General features: G+C 39.5%; 1 protein-coding gene across 6 annotated transcripts in view; it reads left to right on the top strand.

Annotated features, from left to right (window-relative positions):
- The window catches only part of FHOD3 (formin homology 2 domain containing 3), a 379860-nt gene that overhangs the window by 159501 nt on the left and 197216 nt on the right, over positions 1 to 23143 (top strand). For all 6 annotated transcript variants that reach the window (XM_040087661.2, XM_040087652.2, XM_058422724.1 and 3 more), the window contains exon 4: positions 15244 to 15311. In XM_040087661.2, the coding sequence (XP_039943595.1) occupies positions 15244 to 15311 (68 nt within the window). The remainder of the gene's footprint in view (positions 1 to 15243; positions 15312 to 23143) is intronic.

The following is a 23143-nucleotide window of genomic DNA, read 5'->3' as shown; positions in this document are numbered from 1 at the left end:
TAATGAAACACCGGAAAAAAATAAGATTGTTCCAGACATGCAAAACCCTGAAGTTGCAGGGAGTGAGGAGTGACAGAGCTTTCACAAACACACCCAATATTCTGTGGCATGACTCGGAAACCACTCAGGAAATACCATCCTAATACCTTTGCAGAAAATTGATATTCAAGTGAACAAGTCTGAGTACAAATGATTTTTTCTTTTCTGAAGTTTGTGACTGATTTTTGGCACTTGCCCACAGGATCGGGCTCTCTGGGTTGTCTGCAGTACAGCTTGGCCTGCGAGAGTGCTCAGTTTTTTAGGACCTACAACTTTGTTCTCCTCTGATTTGCCTCATCATGGTGCAGCCCCACAATTTTCCACAGCATCAATCTTAGGGCTGAAGATCATATCCTTCCTGGGTCCTCAGCTGCAGTGAATATAGGGAAACTTCTTTGGGATCTTGTCTTGGATCTTAAGAAAGTGTGTTGAATGCAAGAGACTTTGAATGCAGTGTTTCCAATTTAGTGACTCACATTTTCTGATAATAACTTTTGTTTCATCAGAAAACCTCCAAAAAAGTCCAATGCCTGCGTAAGTAGGTCCCAAGATATTTAGGGCTTTATAGGTCTAGACTAACATCTTAAAACTAGCAGGCTGCCCAAGCAGGTTATGCATTGTGGATTTAATATGCTCATGAACTAAAGTGCCACTTAACAAACAAGTTGCCAAATTCTACATCAGCTAAGTTTTCTGTACACACTTGAGAGGTTGTCTTATATGCAGCATATGACAGTAGGCCGTAGGGCACTTATTTGCATAAAAAGCCTAGCCAAGAGCAATAAAAAAGAGGTATACAGTAAGAAAGTGTTCCTCAGTCACAATAATAAGGATATTGTTGGTTTTTTTTCTTAGTCTTTTGTGCCTTCATATTCGTTGCCTGCTTTCTGTATGAAAGATTAGTAGTGATTGCAGACTAGGAACATCACTGAGGCAACTTTGAGCAACTGGTTATTCATGGTTTTCCTTCTCTAGCTGACAGTAATAATATATCCTGCATTTCTTCTAAGAAGCCACATTTTCCTGTGTTCTGAATGTAATAGAATATAATCAGATATGCAAACCCTATTGTTTTCTTGCTGGAGCTATCTTCTGTACTCATCCCTTGTCATCATCCTTATTTCCCAGTGTCTCTGTGTAGGCTTTAGAAGTAATAATAGGGTGGGAAATGAGGGAGACAAAAGGGTCAGATTCATACCAGCCCTTGGAACATAGAGATTCTTAAAGGCAATGGTATGACACCATTGACTTAAGGGAAGCAGAGATTTTTTTCATTCTCGGTTTACTGCCCCAGCTTTTACCTTGGCCTCCCAGGTACACATCTGATTCCTGAAGAGAGAAAGGACAGGGACTTACTTATTTACTCTGAGGTCTGCAGTAACCAGCCTGTGCTGTCAAGTGAAAGTGTGATGATGTAGTTCGTAATGGTTTTTTATACCATTTTCCAAAAGGGACAAAAAGTAACATATGAGACAGCCAAACCGTGCAGCAAACAGTTGAGGGTTTGTCAGGAACAATGAAAAGATTTTGAATTCCTGCAGCACATATAACACTTTTTTTTTTTTTTTTTTTTTTAAATCTGGGAAGCCTAGATAAAAGACGGGATTTCGTCCTTGAAGACCTTAACTGTTACTTTAACTTGGTTCTAGTTTCTTAGCTACAGGCTTGTGTCAGGGTGATTAATGAGCAATGGAAAGTATGCAAAAAAAAAAGAGGAACAATAAAAGATCTTCCTTCTGCAAGAGACAAGAAGTAAAAATGCGATAAATGCTATGCTTGTGCTCAGTAATCACAGAAAGAACAGCTTTTGCTTTCCAGTTTCAGTATCTGATTCAAAACTCTATTGACTTGGTGTGCTTATACTAAGTGAATTTGTGAATTCATGTATTTTATGCTACTGTGGGTTTTCCTGTAACTGGGAACTAAAAAAAAAATCACATTAAGTAGCTGGATACGTGTCGTGTGTGTGTGTAGTGTAGTGCATTTTGCATGGGGGGAGCACTTTGCACAGCAGCTGGCTGTGTTTATGGTACAAATGACAATTCAATCCATGTAGCAATTACGCTTTTCTTATCACATGAAGCCCCCTAAAAATAAACTATTGTTATTTATATGTGTAGAATATGTATATTGTATATATAAGAACATATAGTTTATATAACTGATGTGTGTATATATTATGTGTGTTAATATATATCGTATACATATGTGTATAGATATTCTTCTGATTAATTAGATAAGTAGAGAGGGAGGTAGAGCCAGTGACTGAGCTAATAACAAACAGAGAAAGATTTAGTATAGCTGAATGCTTTCGTGTGGCTTTGGTCAAATTACTTGGAGGTGGAAATAATCAGCGGTTGAATTAAGCGAGAGGCCTGATACACCCTGGAAAACCTCCATCGTCTGTCAGATGTTTTACAACTGTGATGAATGAGTTTGGATAAATAACGCAAACATGTGTTAAACGAGTTCAGGCCGGGTTCCGCATGGTATGGTAAACAGAAATTGTGCTTGAGGAATGTTTGAAAATGTAAATGTCTGGTAGGGTGGTATGGTTGGAGCACTGTGAGGATAGCCTTTCCTTTTACTCTGGAAACTTGCAAACTTGCCTGGAACCTGCCCTGATCCAACAGAGGATGGGGCCATATGGAAAGGAACCCCGTAGCCTGAGTGTCTTTTCATTTAAATTATTTGTTGTAAAAACTGTTGATGTGGAGATGTTGATGGGGAAAGTTAGGCAGGAAATCATTCAAAGTAAGGCTAAGAGAATGCTCCAAGGTCTCTCTTCCTCTGTCTCTGCAGACAGAGAGAGAGGTGAAGACCTGATGCCCCAATGGGCAGCACAGCATTGCTTGGAGAGGCATCAGCCAGATTTTGTTTCAAAAGGGGAAATGTGTTGCCAGAGTGGTGGGTGGATTTATATACCAGCTTCTCTCCAGCTGCAGATGCACTTAACTGAACTCATTGATTTCCAAACAGGACTCAGAGAAGCATCTGGCACAGAGGTGTATAGTTGTTGTGTTTGGTAATGGGGGTGAAATGGTTTTTTCTGATATTGGTTTTGTATTCCCTCTCAAAGATCCAGCCATACTGTTCTGGACTCTACAAGCATCATACATCTTGTTTCTGGAAAATCTAGGATACTTTTCAGCTATGAAAATGGGGGAGAATTTCCAAAAGGGAAATTTCTACCTGATGTATCAGTAGAATTATCAGTAATTTCCTAATTTTAATACAGGTAGCTTTGAACACCTTTCTTCATCCTAATGGTACATGTAAAGTGGAGACATACCCTACTTTTACATAATTTTTTTAAGTATGTCAAACACCAAAGTACTTCTGCTGTTAAATCTTTACAGTCTGATGTAGACCCTTAAGGGGGTACAATGGTGTCTCCACTTCTGAAAAAGCCTTTGAATTCCCAACAGTCTGAGTGGTAATAAAAGGTCGTAACTGAAGGACAAAGAGATTGCTCTGGAGTACAGGACAGCAGCAGCTCTTTCTGGCTGGGCTGCTGTGTGCAGCATGTGAAGCTGGAGACTCTTGGCTGCCCCAGGGTGTCATCTTCCTTCCTCCAGTGTTAAGCTGCTCAGGGTGCCTGTGCCACGTTCCTGGGATGCATGTTCTCGTTCCTCCTGCTGTAAGACATGGGACAGCAGATGGAGCATTGGTGGGCCAGCCACCTGCACCCCCTGTGTGCTGTTGTGACCCAGGAGATGGTGAGGCACAGGGTGCAGCATCAGCAGGAATGCTGGGAAGTGAGTTGTCCTGCAGATAACAGGCATCTCCAAGCCTCTCCAGCCTACTGCAGGAGGATGGCCATGTGCTTGATCTGGCATCTGCGTCAGATGAGAGTCATGCATTGGCATGGATTTAGCCTGAGATCTTAGTGGTTCTGCTCCAGTTTATTTGTGGGGTTTGCTTTTCAATTGCCAAAATGGTGTGTTTTTCATATGTCCCAGCAATTTCAGAACGATGGGAAACTTGCTGACCCTGAATTACTTTGACATCTGCTAAAAGTGTTTGTGCTGCAGTCTTTCCTTCTGCTCTGCACAGCTGATATTCCTTCATTATCCCTCTGTCGCAAATCCATCTCTGTAAATTTAATTTCTGTTAATTTAACTGTATCCTTCAAGTATTCTAAAGAAACATCCTTCCAAAAAAACTCTAAAATGCATCAAGACATATGGGAAAAGGCAGTTAAAGTTATTAGAACAAAGCTGGTTAACGAGCTTATTGTTTTTCACTGAGATCACGTCTGCTAGGAACTATGAGACTATTACTTAAGGGATTGTTCTTTGTTGTGTGACTGTAACACTAAAGCAAAACCAAATCTTTGTCTGCTGAAATGCTCTTTCTCCTCTGTACTAAAAATCAGTAAAACCTTAGTTGTATTGCTGTGTCTGTGTTCACACATTTAAAGTGTGAATTGGTTAGAGGATGTACGCAAGAACAGGGAGGTGTGGAAAAGAAGAGCTACAAGTAACGTTCTTAATGTAAGGAAGAAACTTATATCAAAATATTTCAAGAGTTTCAGACTGAGGAGGTCTGCATGTTGAATTTAAATAATAAAAAAAATGTTTTAGAAATCTATATTATCATCACTATATGCAATGAAAATTTGAAATAAATATCCTGAAGATGCTATGGCATTTACACTGGAATTCTTTGCTTATTCTCTTTTTTAATTACTTTTGGAATAAAAAGTCCTAAAGATGAAGCCCCACTGGATTCAAGTGACACCTCTAAAAGCATTCTGGAAGGGATCTTTGTGATTGTGTGGCTTTCTGGGGCTTGCTGAAGTACAACTAAATACTAATCCTTAATATTGAAATTGTGTCACAATCACAGACACAACTGGTTTTTGCATGTGAGTATTTTGTGGTGGATTCTTGCTCTTGGCCACTTCAAATGGTAAAAAAAAAACCCCAGCGCTGAGTTGGAACTATTTGCCTCCAGCAGCATGGCTGTGAGACTGCGAAGTCTCACATGCACATAAGCAATGCAGGCTCAGGTATTTAAAAATGCACACACCATTTTAATTGCTATCAGCAATCTGAGGAGAAGCAGCTTTATCAGGTTTTCAACATGAACTGCTGCTGCTGCTCCTCTTTTGCCTGTTGCCTTCCTATCAGATGAATGGTTTCATCCTTCCTTTCCAAATTTTTGAACAAATTGATGCTTCAGTGCATGCAGTTAATTTGGAGGCAGCATCCTGTGAAGTGAAAGGACTAGTTAAGTTCTGATGCACTTGTTGAGTCTGGACTTAGGATCACTGCAACATCTTGGTCTTGGAGATAGCATCTGACATGTTTTGTCACGTATTATGCAACAGAAAAACTTGATATGAGCTTTAAGCTCAGGAGCTCATTCAGGTTCTTGGCTCTAAGCTGCAATGTCTTTGCACTCAGACGTTTTGCGTTTTGCCAAGCTGTCAGCACGGATAAGGCATCCATAATTCAAGGAATAGTGAGGGTGTGCCTAAATTTTTTGTCTTTTTTTTGGTGATAGGTTGCTAAAATTTTCTTGTTGCTCTTTATTACTAATACTGGTTGAACAGAGCAACATGTTGACACTGTGTTTAAAAGAGAGTAAAACCAGAAAACTCAAATCATGACTAGCATATTATTTTAAAATATTTCTAATCCAGGAGGCACTGGCTAATGTGCTTGTTCAAGCACAAGCACACAGGTCAGCAACTGAGAGACTGAGTTGTAAATTGAAACAAACATTAAAGGTCGGTCTCCACATACTTAAAAATTGTGGTCTAGCCTCAGTTTTGCTACAGTAATCTCTAAAGAAGCAGTAAGTTCTTCTATATTATTTTCTTTTCTAGCAATTTTCCCCAGGCCCATTCTCTTGAATTATGTAACCTATATTTTACCATAACAACTACTTTCCTGCTGTATTACTCTCTGGGGAACAATTTGGCATTAGCACGGGGATGAACAAGATGACCTCTCAATTCTTTTCCATCACCACTTGCTCTAATACGGTGCCGTAGTATTTGACGTTGTTACGCAGCCTTTTCCCTTTTGTGACCCTTTGACTTTTACAGAAGAGCAGTCATAGCATTTTTGGGACATGCAGAAGTGCCCTCCTTTGAAGCTGTCAACCCAAAGTACTGTTTCCTGCACTTCAGAACTAAAGAGCATATTAGTGCCTTTTGCATTCAAGTGGAGAGGACCTATATAAATAAATCATTGTAGGGAAGTACACTATGGTGCCTGTTCCGTAGCTGAAATAAGGAGGCTGAAGAGGCAGAGGCTCTTTATTTTGTCAATGTGTTGGAAAGGCTTTAACTTTTGAATATGGCTTTTTATTTCAAGGAAAGAAGGAAGACTGAGCTGTTGGAGCAGTTTGTTCTGTATGCATAGACCCACATAGTGTCCCCATGGGTTCAAAGTTATCAGTAAGCATCAGACTCACTGGGAAATGTAGCTGTAACTGTAAAGAGGAATTTTGTATTCTAGCTTACGAAATCAGAAAGGATACATGAGAGAAGTCATTTGGAACTGGAGATAAAAGCTGTGGTGACAACCAGATGGGAAGTGGATTCTATTCCAGTCACAGGTTTTGGCTCATAGAGGGAAGGAAAACTTTTTGTGGCACTGGCCTGAAATATTTTCCCCAGCCAGACCCCTGAAAGCCAGTTCTAAAAAAGATCTTTTGGCAATGAACACGTGCATTTTCTTTATCTCTCCAGATACAACTAATTTTATAAGCTTGGGGATTTTAATCATGGAAATTCTCAAACTATTCAAGTTTCTTGGGATTGTTGCTGTTGCTTTCTGTTTGGTTAAGTGATTTCGTGTTGACGCTGAGTTTTAATGTCTCGCTCTGATTGTTACTTCACATGTTAGGTAGGATCTGTTGTTGTGCTCTCCTGTTATTGGGCTTTCCTAGTGCTTATGTCCTTTTTTCCTCAGCAGCAAAGACAGCTGACACAGATTCCTAAAGCAGATAATTGGGAAAACAGTAGTGAGCAGAGATATAAAACTTAGCGGAACAGTACAAGGGCTTTTTGTCAGGCAGCTTCACCCTGTTCTCAGCCCACATCACCTTACGTGTCCTTTCTTTTCCTTATGAGCAAGCAGGGACTTAATATGCTAATTTAGAAGTGGAAATGGTAAGAGGAGGTTTTGGCACCATCACTTTTTAGGATCTTAACATAATGCAGTGTAACGTACAGAGAGAGCCCCATCTTCCACAGCTGTGAATGCTTGGATCCAGCAGATGAAGACTAAGGTTTCCTCTTTCACTTAACTATATAAACACTTGCTGCATTTTAACATCTCCCTTTAGTGTAAATCATTGGCATTTGTTTGCCATAATGTGTGCAGATAGCACAACAAATGTTCTTCCTGGTTCCATATGGATGGGTCTACAGAAGTAAAAGGATCGTAATTTAGAGCTCTGTAAAGGGGAAACTCTGGCTAATGGTTTATCCATGACATGTGGTTTGCTTGAAACCAAGCAGAATATGCAGACGTTTGATAGAAATGGTTGAGAAGAGGTCACTATAGTCCTGTTATGCTGCCAGAGGGGTTTTGGTTGGGGGAGAGTTAATTTTCTTCATTGAACCTAGTTTGGGACAGACTTTTGGACTGTTTTGGATTTATGCTGAAGATACTGTTGATAATTCAGGGATGTGTTTGTTACTGCTGAGCAGCACTTACAGTGAGTCAGGGCCTTTTCTGCTTCTTGTACCACCCCATCAGCAAGGGGGCAGGGGATGCACAAGAGCTGGTCCCAACACACCAAAAAGGGACATTCCATATCATATGGTGTCATGCTCAGCATATAAATCTGGGGAAAGAAGGAGGAAGGGAGGAACGCTGGGAATGAAGGTGTTTGTCTTCCCAAGCCAGCGTTAGGCATGAAGGAGCCTTGCTTTCCTGGAGATGGCTGAACATCTGCCTGCCCATCAGAAGTGGTGAATAAATTTGGCTTTTCTTGTGCGGGTGGCTTTTTTTCTTTTACTATTGAACTGTCTTTATCTCACTCACAGGTTTTCTCACTGTTACACTTTCTATTCTCTCCCTCATCCTACTGGTGGGAGAGTGAGTGAGTGGCTGCCTGGGGCTTGGCTGCCAGCTAGGGTTAAACCATGACAGTGGAGTAGGCTAAATACTGGAAAGTCCCTTCTACCAGATATCTGCATAAAAACCTCCTTCTTTTAAACCTCATGGAATTATTTAGATGGTACTGTAGTTTATACTGAGCCTCCAATACTGACTAACACCTAGAACCAAGGCACCAGGACATTCAGGAATTATGTGTTCAGAATTAAAAGGGCTTGTTGTTGCATGTCTCTGATTCCTCATCCTTGGGATCATCATCATTCTTCTTGATTCTCTTGACTTTTCTTATATATTACTCATTTCCCACAATTGATTGCGTCTCATTTCATATCTCTTAGAAACACGGGAGCAAGAACTGAGGGAGGACACTTGCACCTGAAGGAGGAGATACTTTTTTCAGTGGATTTAAACATATTCTTGTGCTGACAGTTTTATGTTAATTCCCTTGTGATAGAAGTTAAGACATTTGGCATTTCAGAGAAATGTTCAAAAAAGGTTAGCTCCAACCCATTTTCCTAGAGTGGGGGTTTTGCTGTGTGTACTCTCCCTGTGGAAATCCAGGGACTGTTTCTGCTGGGCACTTTTTGCCGTGTCAGGAAAGCAGCTTTCTGCTTTCAAAGAGGCCGAAAATCCTATGTGTGAGTGTGTAGAATTCCTCTGAAGAGCTGGCTGAATTGGGTAATTTTCATTCCCGGGGGAGATCCTGCCCTGGAGTTCTCTCTGCTTGCCAGTCCAAACCCACAGGCTCCCTGGGGTTTGCAGGTGGCTCTTTGCACTCTTTACTTTGAGCCTCTGCCAGCATGGCTTTAGGGTATGGGATAGGAAAGGGTGTCCAAGGCTATTTTGTCTTTCCCTCCTCCCACTCCCCACCTGCAGGTCCTTTACAGAGAAAGGGAATAAGGATGCAGGCTTGAAGCTGAGCTCTTCTCACATGCAGGCGTAATAGGATCCTTTCCCGACAAAGGATCCCCCTCTCCCAGTGGGGGCAAAGGACCCTGCTCGCTGAGGGGACCCACTGTCCCAGATAATTAGCTAAGCAGCTGCTGAGCGTCTGAATGAAAAGGAGGGTTGGGAGGTTTTTCCTCTGCCGGGGAGCTGGGGCAGCATTCCTTGGAGGCAGCCTGCACATTCCTCCAAAGCAGTCAGTGCTGACAGTGATGTGGGCTCAGCCTGCCGAAATTTGTACGCAGCCACTTGCTTGGCTTAAGGTCCTTTATTGTGAGAAAGCTCCTTTCCTGCACTAAGTGCTAATCATTTATCCTTGGATCAGTGGGAGAATATGTAGCTCGAGTTCACGTGTGACATGTTCCACTAATTAATGCATAACCATTTATGCAAACAAAATAAGATCAGATTCAGAGGAAAAAAAAGGAAATTTGTAATATGCAAAACAAAGTAATCTCAGCAGAGGCAGCAGTTGTGTTAATGCAATAGTGGGCAATGTGCTTGTGAATGAATCCCTTCTTCGTGCATTTTCTAGGGGGTCTGGGAAGAAAGGGAGAGTGCCTTGTCTGGCCAACACATTTATGACTAACTTTAGTGGACAAAGCTAAACTAAGAAAAGAGCCTATTCTTGGCACAGGACCAGGTCTTTTCTTAGAGAACTGCTTTAATTTGTTTGACATACAGTGAAAGACTGGCACTCTACACTAATTAGTTTTATATACAGTTGTTTTATAGATCTGCAGCCCTACATGTACCCGTGGGCCTACTTGAGTGAAGTCTACCAGGCTGGTTCCTGATGCCGGTTCACAAGAGTAGACCCATTTGCCTGACTTCTTGCTGTATTGCTCAGATTCTTAGTTTTACAATTGTGTACATTCATTCAGATAAAATAACATGCATTTAAAATTGGAATAGTGCGGTAATAAATTTAGAAGTGTGGCATGGGCATTCACAGAAAGAATGAACGCCAAAATTTCTTAACATTATAAACACTTTTCTTTATTCTTTCAAGTTTTCTTTCCTATCAGTGCTGCTGGAAAGGTAGGCAGTCCATTTAAATTTTAAAAGCCTTTTAATTTTATCACTAATACTTCTTCTTAGTGAGCATTTAAAATAGTATTTTACTCCTTGTTGCAGGGAGAGGAATTAATTTTTTTAGTTTCTAAGTACTGGCTAATTTGCAAGTGGCTACTGGAAGCCAGAGAATATTGCTACTTCTGTCCCATGCAAGGTAAAAATGAATGGCAGGAAATGTTTCAAATGTTATTTAAGTGGATCTGCACCAGGTATCCTGCTAATGTAATCAAATGTGGAGTTAATCTCCCTTTTATGTTTTTGTAAGGAAAGGAGCTTCATCTTGAAATTATAGTTTAAAGAAAAGAGGCATGGAAGGGAGACACGGAGGTCATTCAGGCAGCAGCAAGTGAAGCAGAGCAACTCCCATTTGTGCTCAGCCAGATGTTCACAAGCCTTTGCCAACAGCTCAAAAGGCTGATGCTGTATAAATTACTATATCCCAGGGACTAATTCAATGGGTGTGATGGAAGAGGAAGGGAGGAGGATGGTACCCTGTCGGTCAGAGGTCAGGTGTAACATGTGGGACTGAACCAAGCAATGTTCAGCCAGTTCCACTTTTTCTTTTACTACTGTGGATTGAATACAGTCTTGTTTTTTTTTTTTCTTTCCAATACAAGGCAGAAGTCAGTACTTTAATTAAGAATATAAGGACAAATTACTATTTTCTTTATAAAGTCCCTCTTCCTATGTAAAGATGTGAAAACCCAATGAAATTTGAGCCTCTGACAATTATCTTTGAAAACATGGAATCCATTTTAAAGCTGCAAGTTGTGTGATAAAATATCTTTAAAGACTTCTCTTCCTTTCTGAAAAGATGTTGGTTTCAAACCAAACTGCCTTTCCTCCACTTCTACATTTGTACCAAATTCACCTATAGGCATTCTATTTCACTCAGCCTGAGTTGTTTTTCACAAAAGTAAAAATAAGCGAAAATATAGAATAACAAATAATATTTTTCTTTTAGAATAAAGACTTCTCTTAACCAAAGTTCTGCTGTTGCAGGAAAATAACCACTTGCAGGTCGCACGTGTCTGTCTCTACCACAGGTCTGGTTATCTATGGTTCTCTGCCTCTAGAAACAAGTACCAAGCTAAGGGAATCTGTCTCTCTGTATATCTGAGGATATGCAGCTCCCTGCCATGATGTGAAGGATAATTTAATAAATGTGACTCTTAGTTCTTGCAGAAAGGTAAATTTAACTCAGGCCCATGCCAGTACCTGGTTTTCTCTCAGTTTCGGAAGAGTTGACTGTGCTTTTGAATGTTTGAGATTGGCATTGCTGATGCTTTTCAGTTTCGTGGGGTATTTTACAGTCTACAGATTGAAAACAGGGTTTCAAGGTTAATGGAGTACCAACTCTTCATCCCAGTGTTGCTCTATCAGTGGAAAGCCCATGGAGGGATGAGAGCGCCTTTCCTTCATAAGATAAGGAAATAAGCAGTGCCCTCTAGTGTTCCTTAATGTCAGAGGGAGCCGCAAGGAGAATTTTCTGTCAGCTGTGTATATGCTATTAAAACTATTTCACAGCTGCGGATGCAGCTCTTTATTTCTTGAAGAAAAGTAGTAAAAGTGGCTAATAAATATAATAATAAAAGTAGTGATAGTGTAATTTATCAGGACGCAGCTGTCAAAGCCACCATCATTAATAGATAGATAAAGTCTATGTGTCAGATAACACAAGCTCCCTAACCCATGAACTCACTGATGTGTTTTATCTTACCTTGAAGTATATGAATGTTAAATGTCTCCAGCCTGCACCTGGCCTGGTGAAGGAGAGGAAATATGTTTTACCAAGGCACCAGAGAAGTTTCAGGGAGAGGTGTAGCAGCATATGTTCCTGCTTGAAATTCAGAGGTTTGTTTTCTGGCATAAAGCAGTCTTGGTGTGCGTATTCAAGCTTATCTGACACCTTACAGCAAAGCAGTGAACATGTGAGTCTTTTGGACTGTCTTTGGAGCACCTCAGAATTTTCTGAGCTTGGTGACAGTAGCAGTCCACACTCCTGTTTCAAAGCTGTAGGCATCATTTGTTTCAGTTACAGTACCCTCGCAGGGAGGTACTATGGCAGTCAGTCAGTTCTGTGCTTTAACATGAAAAGTTATTCCTCAGTCTGCTTCACAGAGGGCAACGCTTTGTACTGCTTATGTAAAACAAGCATTAAAAAGTGTTTGCTATCGAGTTTCTGAATCATCTGCAATGTGAAATCATTGTAAGCAAATGTGTCTTTTTCCTCTCTCTGTTCTATATATATATATATATGTATATATATATATCCCCCCCCCCCCCACCATAGCAAGAGAGTTCAGTTTCTCCTGATGCATTTTCGTCTCCTCAGTTGCAGTCTAGAGCTTTCAGGATGAGCCTGAGGTCCCTGGCGTGCTAAAGTTACTGTTAACAAGTAGTAATTCTCTAAGGCTTCAAAAGCATCTTAGCAAGTGTCCCCCGGCTGTAATCTGAAAAACAGCACACACAGTAAAAGTCCAAGTGTTTTCAATGGTCCATGCAGTACCTTACACAGGCTTTCCTGCCCTGGGTGAGGTTCATCCTGGACTGAAGTTTTCTAAAACAAAACATCTTCCGATGTAGCATGGCCACCTCACTTTCTTCCTTGAGTTCTGGTCAGTGAATGTTTCTGGTGGTTGCTAACACTGTAAGAATTGGGTGTCAAAACTTATGCAGAGTATGTTGCCCATGTGTAAGAATAGCAGGTGAAGATGCTGTGGACTTGCATCTCTGAGCTGATTGAACAAGATCAGCTCTGTGTGAGGAGGTACCTGAGAGTGTACATTGTCTCTGGTAGAAGATGTCAGAAATGAGATTACTTACCTGGACTGTCACTCCTCAGACAGGTTTTCAACCCACCTCAAGCATTTCTGACACGTGCCACAACTGTTGTCAAACGTGACCCTTGCAGTAGTTGTTGATTCTTAGCTCTAACGATGGACCCCTTTTTGAGCTGCAGTCAGTAACCCCTCTGCTCTTGCTACAGACGAGCAGGGAGAGCATTGTTTGTGCTGACTGCCAAGGATGAGGTTATGCTCTGTGAAAAGACCAAGGAGAAAAAATGTTCAGCATTGTTCCTCTGAGATGTACCAAAAATCTTCACGCACCAATGAAACAACCCGTGTTATGGTATCATAACAATGGTTTGTTAGGACTTCACCCCGGGCTGGGATGATGATTTCTGTTTAAGACCAAGACCAACAGATGGCATTTGTTAGGACATTGATATTTATGTACAAAGTTGCCAGGACTTTTAAGAAGTGGTGCCTCTCTTAATTAAGATGATAATGCACTGCCTTGTTTGGAGACATTCTGCTCATAATGATGCTGGTGAATTATGAATAGAGGGAAATTAGTAATAACAAATGCCAGATGGAGGTAACTTTCAAAAAGGAATATTTTGTGTAATGTGGCATGTAAATTTGACAGACTGGGTCTTAGAAGATCTTTATTATTCTTTAGGCTTTCCTGACAAAATTACTCTTTATCCTGCCAAGAAATGTGGTCCCACATGCCAGTGTGTTTTTAAGTGAGAGTAATTAAACTGTGCCTCTAAGTTTATAGCTTGAAGTGAAATCCGTTCCTCCAATGTGCTGTCAAGAATCTATAAAAAAGTGCAAGAAAGGAGACAACTTATAACAACAATAGTTTTGCCAGTTCTGTACATTCTGCCTTTGAAATCAGAGGCGAATGGGGATGAACAAAACAACTTTCAAAGTTTAAAAAAAAAGGTGTTAGTTCTGCTGACATTTTGCTTCATATTTTTCCTTTGGTTGAAGATGACTGTTGGGAATAAGAAATATTTTTTTCCAAAATTAAACCCCACCTTCCTGATTGAACTAAAAAATGATCACTGAATTAGAAATCATTGACTCCTCAAATGCTTGTCCCTTTTTTGCAACTTCATGACAGAGGGAAATAAAATTTAATTTTGTTTTGTAATGTAAAGCGGTAAGAAAGAGAAATAGAGAAGGGAAAGTAAGAAATAAAGTGTTAGGGTTTGATATTTAATTTTCTCCGAAGAATATTAAAATTCCATAGGCATTCCAGCTTTGATCTCAGGACCTGTGGGCCCCTGTCCATTGCAGAGATGTTGCTTTCATGATGATTTGTGGGTGAGGCAAAGTGTGTCATCTGAGGTGACCATGAAGATTTGATTTTCCTTTGTCATTGCCCATAGATTGCAGTAGTGTAATAAAATTGAATTTAGGGCTGTAGAAGTGTTGCATAAAGTCTTTTTCTGGCAGACACATTAAGCGTAGTAGACCAGGGAGATTGGAAGAGCTCACCTTCTGCTCTATCCCTGCACAGCCACAAATTTGCAACAGCAAACTTGAGATGCATGGTCCAGGACTTCTTCCAAAGACTTAAACATTGTAGCAGGGTCAGAAAGATAGCAGAGTTGCTTTTGTCTTTAAATTATTTCTGTGAGAATGCATTAGTAGGGGAATAAATGAAGTAATACATTTCAGTATTGGATGATGAAAAGACGGCTTCTGCTTCATTTAGAAAAAGGTCAAGATCAGTTTTCAGGAGAATAAAACACTGTTTTGAATTATGCTAAGAACAGACTGTCCGACTATTTCTGGTATTAACGTTCATTGCTATTGGAGAAAGGATTTAACAATAGAAAGATGAGAACATGAGAAAAGAATGTCTAGAGGGAAGGCAGTCAAGGATGGGATTCAGTGGCTCTAGCTTTGATAACAAAGGCAAAGAGTGGTCTCAACTGAGTCTTTTGAGATTAATCTGGTACTTTCTGTAAACCCTAAATTTACCTTAATGCAGAAAGAACAGTATTTCTAAGCATTTTCAAAAACTCCAAGAAGATCAGTGAGAACCAATTCTCTCTGAAGCTATTGTGAATTTACCTGGGAAATTCTATCTTAAGTTGTAGACAATTGAATCTTGGTTTACATGCACATTTAATGAATAAGTCCTATATCTATATTTTAAAAAGCTAATTTTTTTAGGAGAAGTCTGCCTAATGGGAAGTGGGTGCTATGATTCTTTCAAAAGCTGTACTACATTCTTGCTGTGTTGTCAGTTTTGTTTATGCTGAAGTTTTTTCTGTTGTCTTATTTTGTTTTCCCAGAAAAACTTTACAATTCCAATGGACGGGAGCTGAGACGGGCACTTTTTTCCTTGAAACAAATATTTCAGGTGAGCAAATAATAGCTGTGTGTTCTGTGAATCTGAGTGTGTTTGAATTTAGACTGAGTTTAGAGGAAAATATTTACTGATCAGTCATAGAGATGCTTCATAGAGCTGAGGAGGATATGGTAGTGACTGATCATTTTAAGGAAAGGCATGGATTTGAATGTGAATGTTCATTATGGAGGAAATCTGACATCTGGAGGACTTTGGGTCCTGTGGGGAAGTAGGAAATGTGATAGACAAGTGGTGTGGTTGATAAGAAATTTGCTTGAATTAAAATCTAGGATTACAGATTGGCTTTACTGAATAAGGAGAAGGACTTGGGAAAACTGCAGGACTGCAAGCAAACTTGTTGGAGAGAACAGGTCAGGAAAAGAGGGGAAAAAAAAACCATCTGTGAGAATTAGAGCATACTTTCAATGTGATTCTAAAATGGAATTCATTTGAGACATTCCATTTTCTGTAAATATAAGTGAGAACAATAAGGGGAGCAGTTCTCCTTTACTAATGGATCCAAATGGAGGATGACAGCCTACAATCCTTTTTTAGCTGTAATAGGTAGGTGGAAAGATTTCAAACTCTTAGTATAATATTTTGCTTTGTTTTAGATAGGCATTTATTCTAAGAAGGATAAACACATTTAAAAATCCACAAGACTGGAGAATTGCAAATTTTCTAAACACATAATCCTTTTTATGGGTTTCAAAGTTAAGCACTTAGAATTTAGAAAATGCCAGAATTAAAATTTTCTAAACAATAGGAGTGAATGGTGAAGAGTGGATCATTTAATGTTAAATCTTGGTATCTGAAGATGTGTTCTGGGTCAGAAAAATGTCCCTGAATTTTGAAGTTTTTGGACAAAGGAGGAGTTCCAGTTCAAAACAGTCTGGTCATCTCATGAGTGCAGATTGGGATAACCATTGTCTCTCTAAGAAGTGTTGTCCCTCATTCCCAGAAGGATACTGCTTGAGAGTCACAAGGATGAAAGTTGGGTTTCCCTGTGAGCTTGCTAAGCATGTGGACTGTGTGCTCACAGGAAATCAGGCAGGTTTCCAAGAGTCTTCTCTGGTTTCTTCTCTTTCGTGCAACTCAGTTGTTTCTGGGAAATATTTGAGTTTCTCTGCATTTATATATTACATAATAATGTAACATATAATATAATAATCTGGGTGCTCACACATCTTTAGCAATGAGTGCTGAGCCTCTCTTCCAACCCATCCTGCACTTCCCATGCCCTTTCATCATGAATTCTCCCAATTTGGATATTCATAAATGTTCTCTTCCCTACAGGTTTTTTGAAGTCTAATAGGTTTTACTGAGCACAAGTGCGCAGTTCTTTCAGAGATCACACTAGTAAGATCTCTCTCTTCCAGCTGATCAGTTGTTATAATGAAAATGTTGTTTAAATATTTATCCTAGTTAATTTAAGGGGTTGACTGTGTTGAAGAGTAACAAGAGAGAAAGGAAAAGCAATGCAGACAACCCATATCTGTATATGAACTTAGTTTTAAGTGAAATCTGTCTGATTGTTTCAGAACATAATTTTCCTTGAAGAATTTAACTTCCTTGTTTTCTAATGTATGTGGTATGGAAAGGAATTTGGGAATTAACGCATAAAGAAGCTCTTTCTGGTGGAACTGTAGCTAATTGTCGAGCAAACATACCCTTAAAAAAACCCCTACATATACTCTTAAAATACAGGTTCTCTTAGGGGGTCTTGAAAAGTGTTCCTCAGGCTGGAGAGTATTCATAGAATATGCTCAAGTATTTGAGGTAGTACAATTTCAATTAGAAAACAAGCCCCTGTCAACCCGGACTTACCTGCCAGCTTTGCTGTCCATAACAACAACATTGCTAAGGACATCCTTGGAGTGTGGTTTTAGTTTATCTCACAATGAACCATGAGAGAAAAATGTAAGGTAATTTTTATATAAGTTTTAGAAAGAAAAGCTGTTCCAGTTTTTTACTGAATAAAAATACTAGTATATATAGTAAAGTTATATTATATACAAAACAATATTGTCCAAAATGTCTTTTGTTTTGTTTTGTATATGACATGAAAATATGTCAGCATTAGAAATTTATCATTATGGTAAAAGTTTTTTTGTTTTTGTTTTTTTTTTTTTAATGTATTTTTCAACATAAACATAGTTTTTTGATTTTGTATGCCACTATAGAGAGTATTTTAAATTCCTTGAAAGTGAAAAATTTGGAAATAAGGTGCTGACTTAAAAAGAGTGTTTTCATAATAACAAGTTTTCAGAGTGTTATGGAGACTTCATCATGTATTTAAGTGCCAGTACAGCTCATAACACCATTTTTTTTTTATCATTTCATCATTGCTGACTTAATTTGGCACACTTCTATGTCAGGATCTTTTTTAATTTAAAGACCTTCAGGGTAGTGTGCAGTCTCTCATTTGCATTAGTTGGGAATAAGCCGAGATTTTTGAATTTGAATTCCAAATTGTTTTGTTGGAGCTCTTGATTTTTCACGTGAGGCCTCAGCAAAGCTTAGCAATGTTTGGCAAGAGCAATGTCTTTGTTTCAAAATTTAGATGAAAGATTCATTTGGCAAGTCCACACTTGGAATTTCTCTTTGATTTCTTCTGGTGGGCTGGTTCTGGCAAAATGATAAAGGTTATGTGGAGTGTCTTTCTTTGACAGTACTGCCATTCTGTTCCAGTCATTCATTCTGAAGGGGTGAGAGAGCCACAGTCATCATCTTTTTTCTGGATTGTACTGCAGTTTTCTTGCTCTGTTTACCAGTACGCTTTTTGACAAACAAGCTTACAGAGTAATATATGACGGACAACAAGTACAGTTTCTCCATTTGAATGGATTCTCTGAACAGACTTCTGAATTGCCTGGTTCTTGTATTTCCCAAAACCTCATGATTTTTGGGCAAAGTGCTAAATCTTCCAAGGGCATTGAGCACAATCCAGCTGAACACAGTACTTAGAAAATCAGGCTCAAAAAGCGTTCTTTATTTCATAAGAGAGTTTAAAATACATCTATTTAAAGCATCTACTTTAATATCAGTCTTAAAAGCAAAAAAAATGAGCAAAACCACAAAAATAAATGTAAATAGTGCTGTGAGATTTAAGTGATATTAAAAAAGTTTATTTAACACGGCCATAACATACGACAGGATGTAATATAAAGCAGTCACGCTTTAGAACCTATAAGCAAGAGCACCTTGTAGTTACAAAGCATAGTTTCAAATCATGCTGATTTGAAAATCAGTTTCAAAATAAGAGGTAACTGGATAAGAATATGGTGCTATAAGAAAAATGAGAAAGTCATAAAGCACTTTTCAAGTCTGTTGAATTCTATAACCTTGTGGAAATCTGCTTATTAAAGTTTTGGAAAATATTTTAATCAATACCAACGAATGCATTAGCTTTTCTGAAAAGCAGACCTCAAGTGTATAATTTGAAATCTTCAGGAAAAAAGATAGCTCTTTTTTAGGATTGTTTTGCCTAACAAGTGTCATTTGACAGGTGCAGGAGATCTCCCATCAGTTTTCTTAAGGAGCCTAGGTTCCTGTTTTGTGTTGTGATCACAGTACCAAGGGACACAGTTACAAAATTCTCTTACAGAATTTTCATTTGTTATTGAGAAATTCATTAATCATTGAACAATTGAGCTTTGTGTTAAAAAATGTCACGAAGAACAGCTATGTGGGGGCCCTAGAAACATTAACTAGAAGGTGTTTGAAAGACACAATCTTATCAGTGAGTGAAATCAAATGTCACACACTTCAGCTGCTAAGGAGTCATCAATCATCCTTAGGAGTGCAGGACTATTCTGTGTTTGCCTTATTGATCTCAAGGAAGGAGGCTGCTCCTTCTACTCCTGCAAGCATGACTGATGACTCCTTAGGGTTTGAAGCTGTGTGACACTTGATTTAGGGGCTGCTGTCATCACTTGTGAGGAGGCTGCCTGCCACGTCTCCCCTTTAAGAGCCTCTTGGAAGAGTTCTTGGTTAAGTCATGAAAAAGAGAAACCTTCATTTTCTTCCTAAATCAAATTCATCGGAGTTCTATGTAGCAGTTTACAGATCTATTTAATCCTAGTTTACAAAGAATGTCTCATTACTACTTAGAGATTATAAATAAAGTAGATATGACACATTAAATGTCAAAATGAGTTTCTCAGTTTCATTAGCAAGTAGAGTGCCTTCTTCATGTCTAGACAATGTTACAGGCTGAGATCTAAACACTGCTTAATGAGAGTAAAAATTGTGAACTGTTTACACCATAAAGATAGCTTAAAACTTGGGAAGCCACCAGTATTCATTCTCTAATCACTGTGAATGTTTGAATTGGAACAGGAAATATTGTTTAGTATGATGTCCCTGTCTACTTTAAGCTTCCTCAGGTAATACAATACCTGAATGTTGTTTGATCTGTTGCTTATTTGCCATGAAGAATATTCCTGGTAGTGTCTGCTCTAGCTGACTTTTCTAGGAGTTTTTAATTTTGCTATTAACTGGGAGGACAAACACACAGTATGTTGTATCTGCCTGTACGAAAGGTGCAAAAAATGAAATTCTGTCCCCATCAAGTCAGTAAATTGTCTTCAGTTTCACTGCTGTTTTAATCTGGTGGTTGAGTGTATATAGGGAGATAGAGTGTAGTAAGCAGAGACTGGTACAGCAGGACTTTTTTTTTGTTCATTTCCCGCTAAATGTCATTATAGGGGGAGACAACCAAAGATTTTCTGCCTAATAATTGAATAGCTTAATGTGAGACTGAGATGTGACTTATTTTTGCTTGCTTGTTTCTTGCTTTCATGGGGGGGAGGGGAGGGGGAGTTATATGGGGAAAACAAGATCTTCTTATTATCTGGTCTTATTAACTGAATAAATTGAAATATTGAAAGCAAAAATGTGCTTACAAATTTTTCCACATGTTAAATAGGAGCACAGTTTCTTTTCAGTGTTCTTTCTTTCAGCCTGTTTTAAGAACTGTAGCACAGTTCAGTTCCCTTTCAGTTTATTGTTCTGTACAACCCAAAATGGCAGCCCAGCCTTTTCAGTCGTGGAACTTGATAATTACTGGGATTTTTCTCAGGTGAATGTGGCATCATCCGAGCTACAAAATTAAGTTCAGTGGGAGCACTAGAAGTAAATATTATATCATCACAGTAAGGTGGCTTTCTACCTGCAGCTCCCTCAACAGATGCAGGAGTAGGCAGGTTATGTAAGAGTGAAGTTAATAACTAAAGTCACAGAAGAAGGAAAGCACCGTGTTCATAGTAGAGGGGAAATAGGACTTTTTTAAAGAAGATAGTGGTGAAGATGAGGTAGGATCAGAGCAATTAAGTCTTGGTAATTGAAGAAAGCAAACTTCAAGAACGTAAGTGCAACATGGGAGCAACTTTGTTTTGCAGGCTAAAGACCTTTTCCTCTCTAAATTTTGTCTTAATTTAACAGTAATTTTGGGCAGTTCTCAGTTACATCCACTGAAGGAATCTTTGGTTTTGTCTTAGTTGTGCGATTTTCTATTTCTTTCCCTACATGTTAGGTGCCAATACATGTGTTTTACTGACTTGCTATATATCAGAAAAATGCAAACATGAAAGACTGTAGGCTGATTTTTCTCCTTGGTCTAACCTAAATTTCCCCTCTTTCAGTTTGTACCCATTAGTCCTTGTCCTATCACTAGAGTTCCTGATGAAGAATCCCTCTCTGACTTCCCTGTAGGCTCTCTTCAGATACTGGGAGGTTGCTATAAGGTCTCCATGCAACCTTCTCTTCTCCAGGCTGACCAGCCCAACTCTCTTGGCCTGGTTTTGTAGGAAGGGTGCTCCAGTCCTCTAATCCACTTCAGGTCCCTCCTCTGGACTTGCTCCAACAGTTCTATGTTCTTCTTATGTTGGGGATACCAGAACTGTGCACAACAGTCCAGGTGGGTCTCAGCAGAGCAGAGGGGCAGAATCCCCTCCCGTGCCTGCTGGCCACGCTGCTTTGGATGCAGCCCAGGATACAACTGGCTTTCTGGGCTGCCAGTGCACAATGCTGGCTCACCTTGAGTTTGTCATCAGTACAAGTTTCCCCCACATTTTTTCCCCCCAAGTTTTCTCCACAGGGCAGCTCTCAGTCTCTTCTCTACCCCACCTGTAAATGTGTCTGCAATTACCATGATCCAGGTCACTTTGTTGAACTGCATGAGGTTTGCATTGGCCTATCCCTCAATCCTGTCAAGGTCCCTCAGGATGGCATCCCTTCCCTCCAGCAACAGAATTGGGGATAAATTTTCATTGTTTTTGTCACCAGAAGCCAAACTTTACCTCTCAGGCTGGCTTAGTGTATTGCCTCACTGAAAGTAAGAGGGGATGGTGATTTCCATGCATGCTGTTATAAAATGTTGCTCCATGTAAGTAAGATGGAAGAATAGGACAAAAGGGAACAATATAGAAATACTGATGTCTTTGTGTCATGTTGTGACCATGCTTCTACACAGATGCACATGAAATGAATTGGGAAGGTGTAAAGACTGATGAACAGAAGAAAATGAGGAGTGGAGCCACAGCATGGAGGAGTGTAGGGAAAAGTTTGGAGGGAAGAGGAATGAATGCTTGGCAAAGCTGGTGAGGTCTGTAAAGTGGATGCAGTGCATTTACAATCAACAAGTAGAGCAAAGGGAAGGAGCTTCCACTGAGATACAAATCAGTTACTTGGTCCATGCAGACCCTTTACCACTAAAATACTTCTATCTCATTTATTTCTAGCAGCTGAGCAATTTTGGGACATCCTAGTCTAGGGCAATCTTGTTCTCAAGGAACTGTACTTCTAGGTGAGCTGGTGGGAGATTGACAGAAGACAGCAAGTGAACCTGCCAAGCACCTGTCCTGGTGTAGTTTCTGGGTTACCATGTATGAGGAAGTGGAAATACATGTCCAGGAGACATAGTCTTCTTGTGACAGCAGAGGACTCTCAGATCTGTGTTGGGTTCATCTTCTAAGGGTAGTGCCCTGACACAAAGTAGAGATGAGGTCTCATGTTTTGTGCAAGACTTGCCTACCTAACCACTGGCTCATCTGGTCCATACATAGAATTGTTTTGTGGTTTCATAAATAATGAAGGTTGGAATAGCAGCACAGTTGCCGCAGAGAATTATACAAGATAGAGAGGCTGGTAGGCCTTCAGTTTATGTATGGATGTGTATATATATGGTAGGGATGTGTGTGTATATGTGCGTGTGTGTATGTCTTTGGAATGATTTCTTTCCAGATTTGTTTGCGATAGATGACTTGGCTTTTAAAATGGACTGAAATAAATAGTGACAATTGAATTAGATAATATCAGGCACTTCTGGATTGGCAATCTAGTATTTTAATTATATCAATAATTCTGGAGTCCAAAGGACAGAACTATAGTTTGAAGTGTGGGAAAGTAACTATAAATTATATCTTGGCAATCTGTGCTCCTTCAATCACTTCCTGACTGTGTTTACTCAGTTTTCAAGCCAGAGTGAGCTTTTCTAATGGCAAACATTGCAAGCCAATCTTGATCTGTAAAATGCAACCTGTCGCTTAGCCAATAAAAAAGCTGGACTGTGGAAATGCTTTGGGATTTCTGTTTCTAATAGAGCACAACATAACTTTTATTACTACATCATTTTAGTCTTGTCAATTGGAGTAATTATTTTGTTGGTAATTTCAGCAGATGTGATGCCTGCTGAAGGCAGGTAGTAATAGTTAAAAATATTATGGTGGAGGCTTAGTTGTGATGTATTTTTAAAGTAGTCACAGAGGTTGCAGAGGTACGCAGCTGAAAGGGCAGCTGAGAGAAATCAAGTGTTAATTTTCTTTTGCTGGGATAGGGAATCA

The sequence above is a fragment of the Hirundo rustica genome, chromosome 1 (genome assembly GCF_015227805.2).
Source record: "Hirundo rustica isolate bHirRus1 chromosome 1, bHirRus1.pri.v3, whole genome shotgun sequence".
Classification (NCBI taxonomy): domain Eukaryota; kingdom Metazoa; phylum Chordata; class Aves; order Passeriformes; family Hirundinidae; genus Hirundo; species Hirundo rustica.
This window is presented reverse-complemented; position numbering and strand designations above follow the sequence as displayed.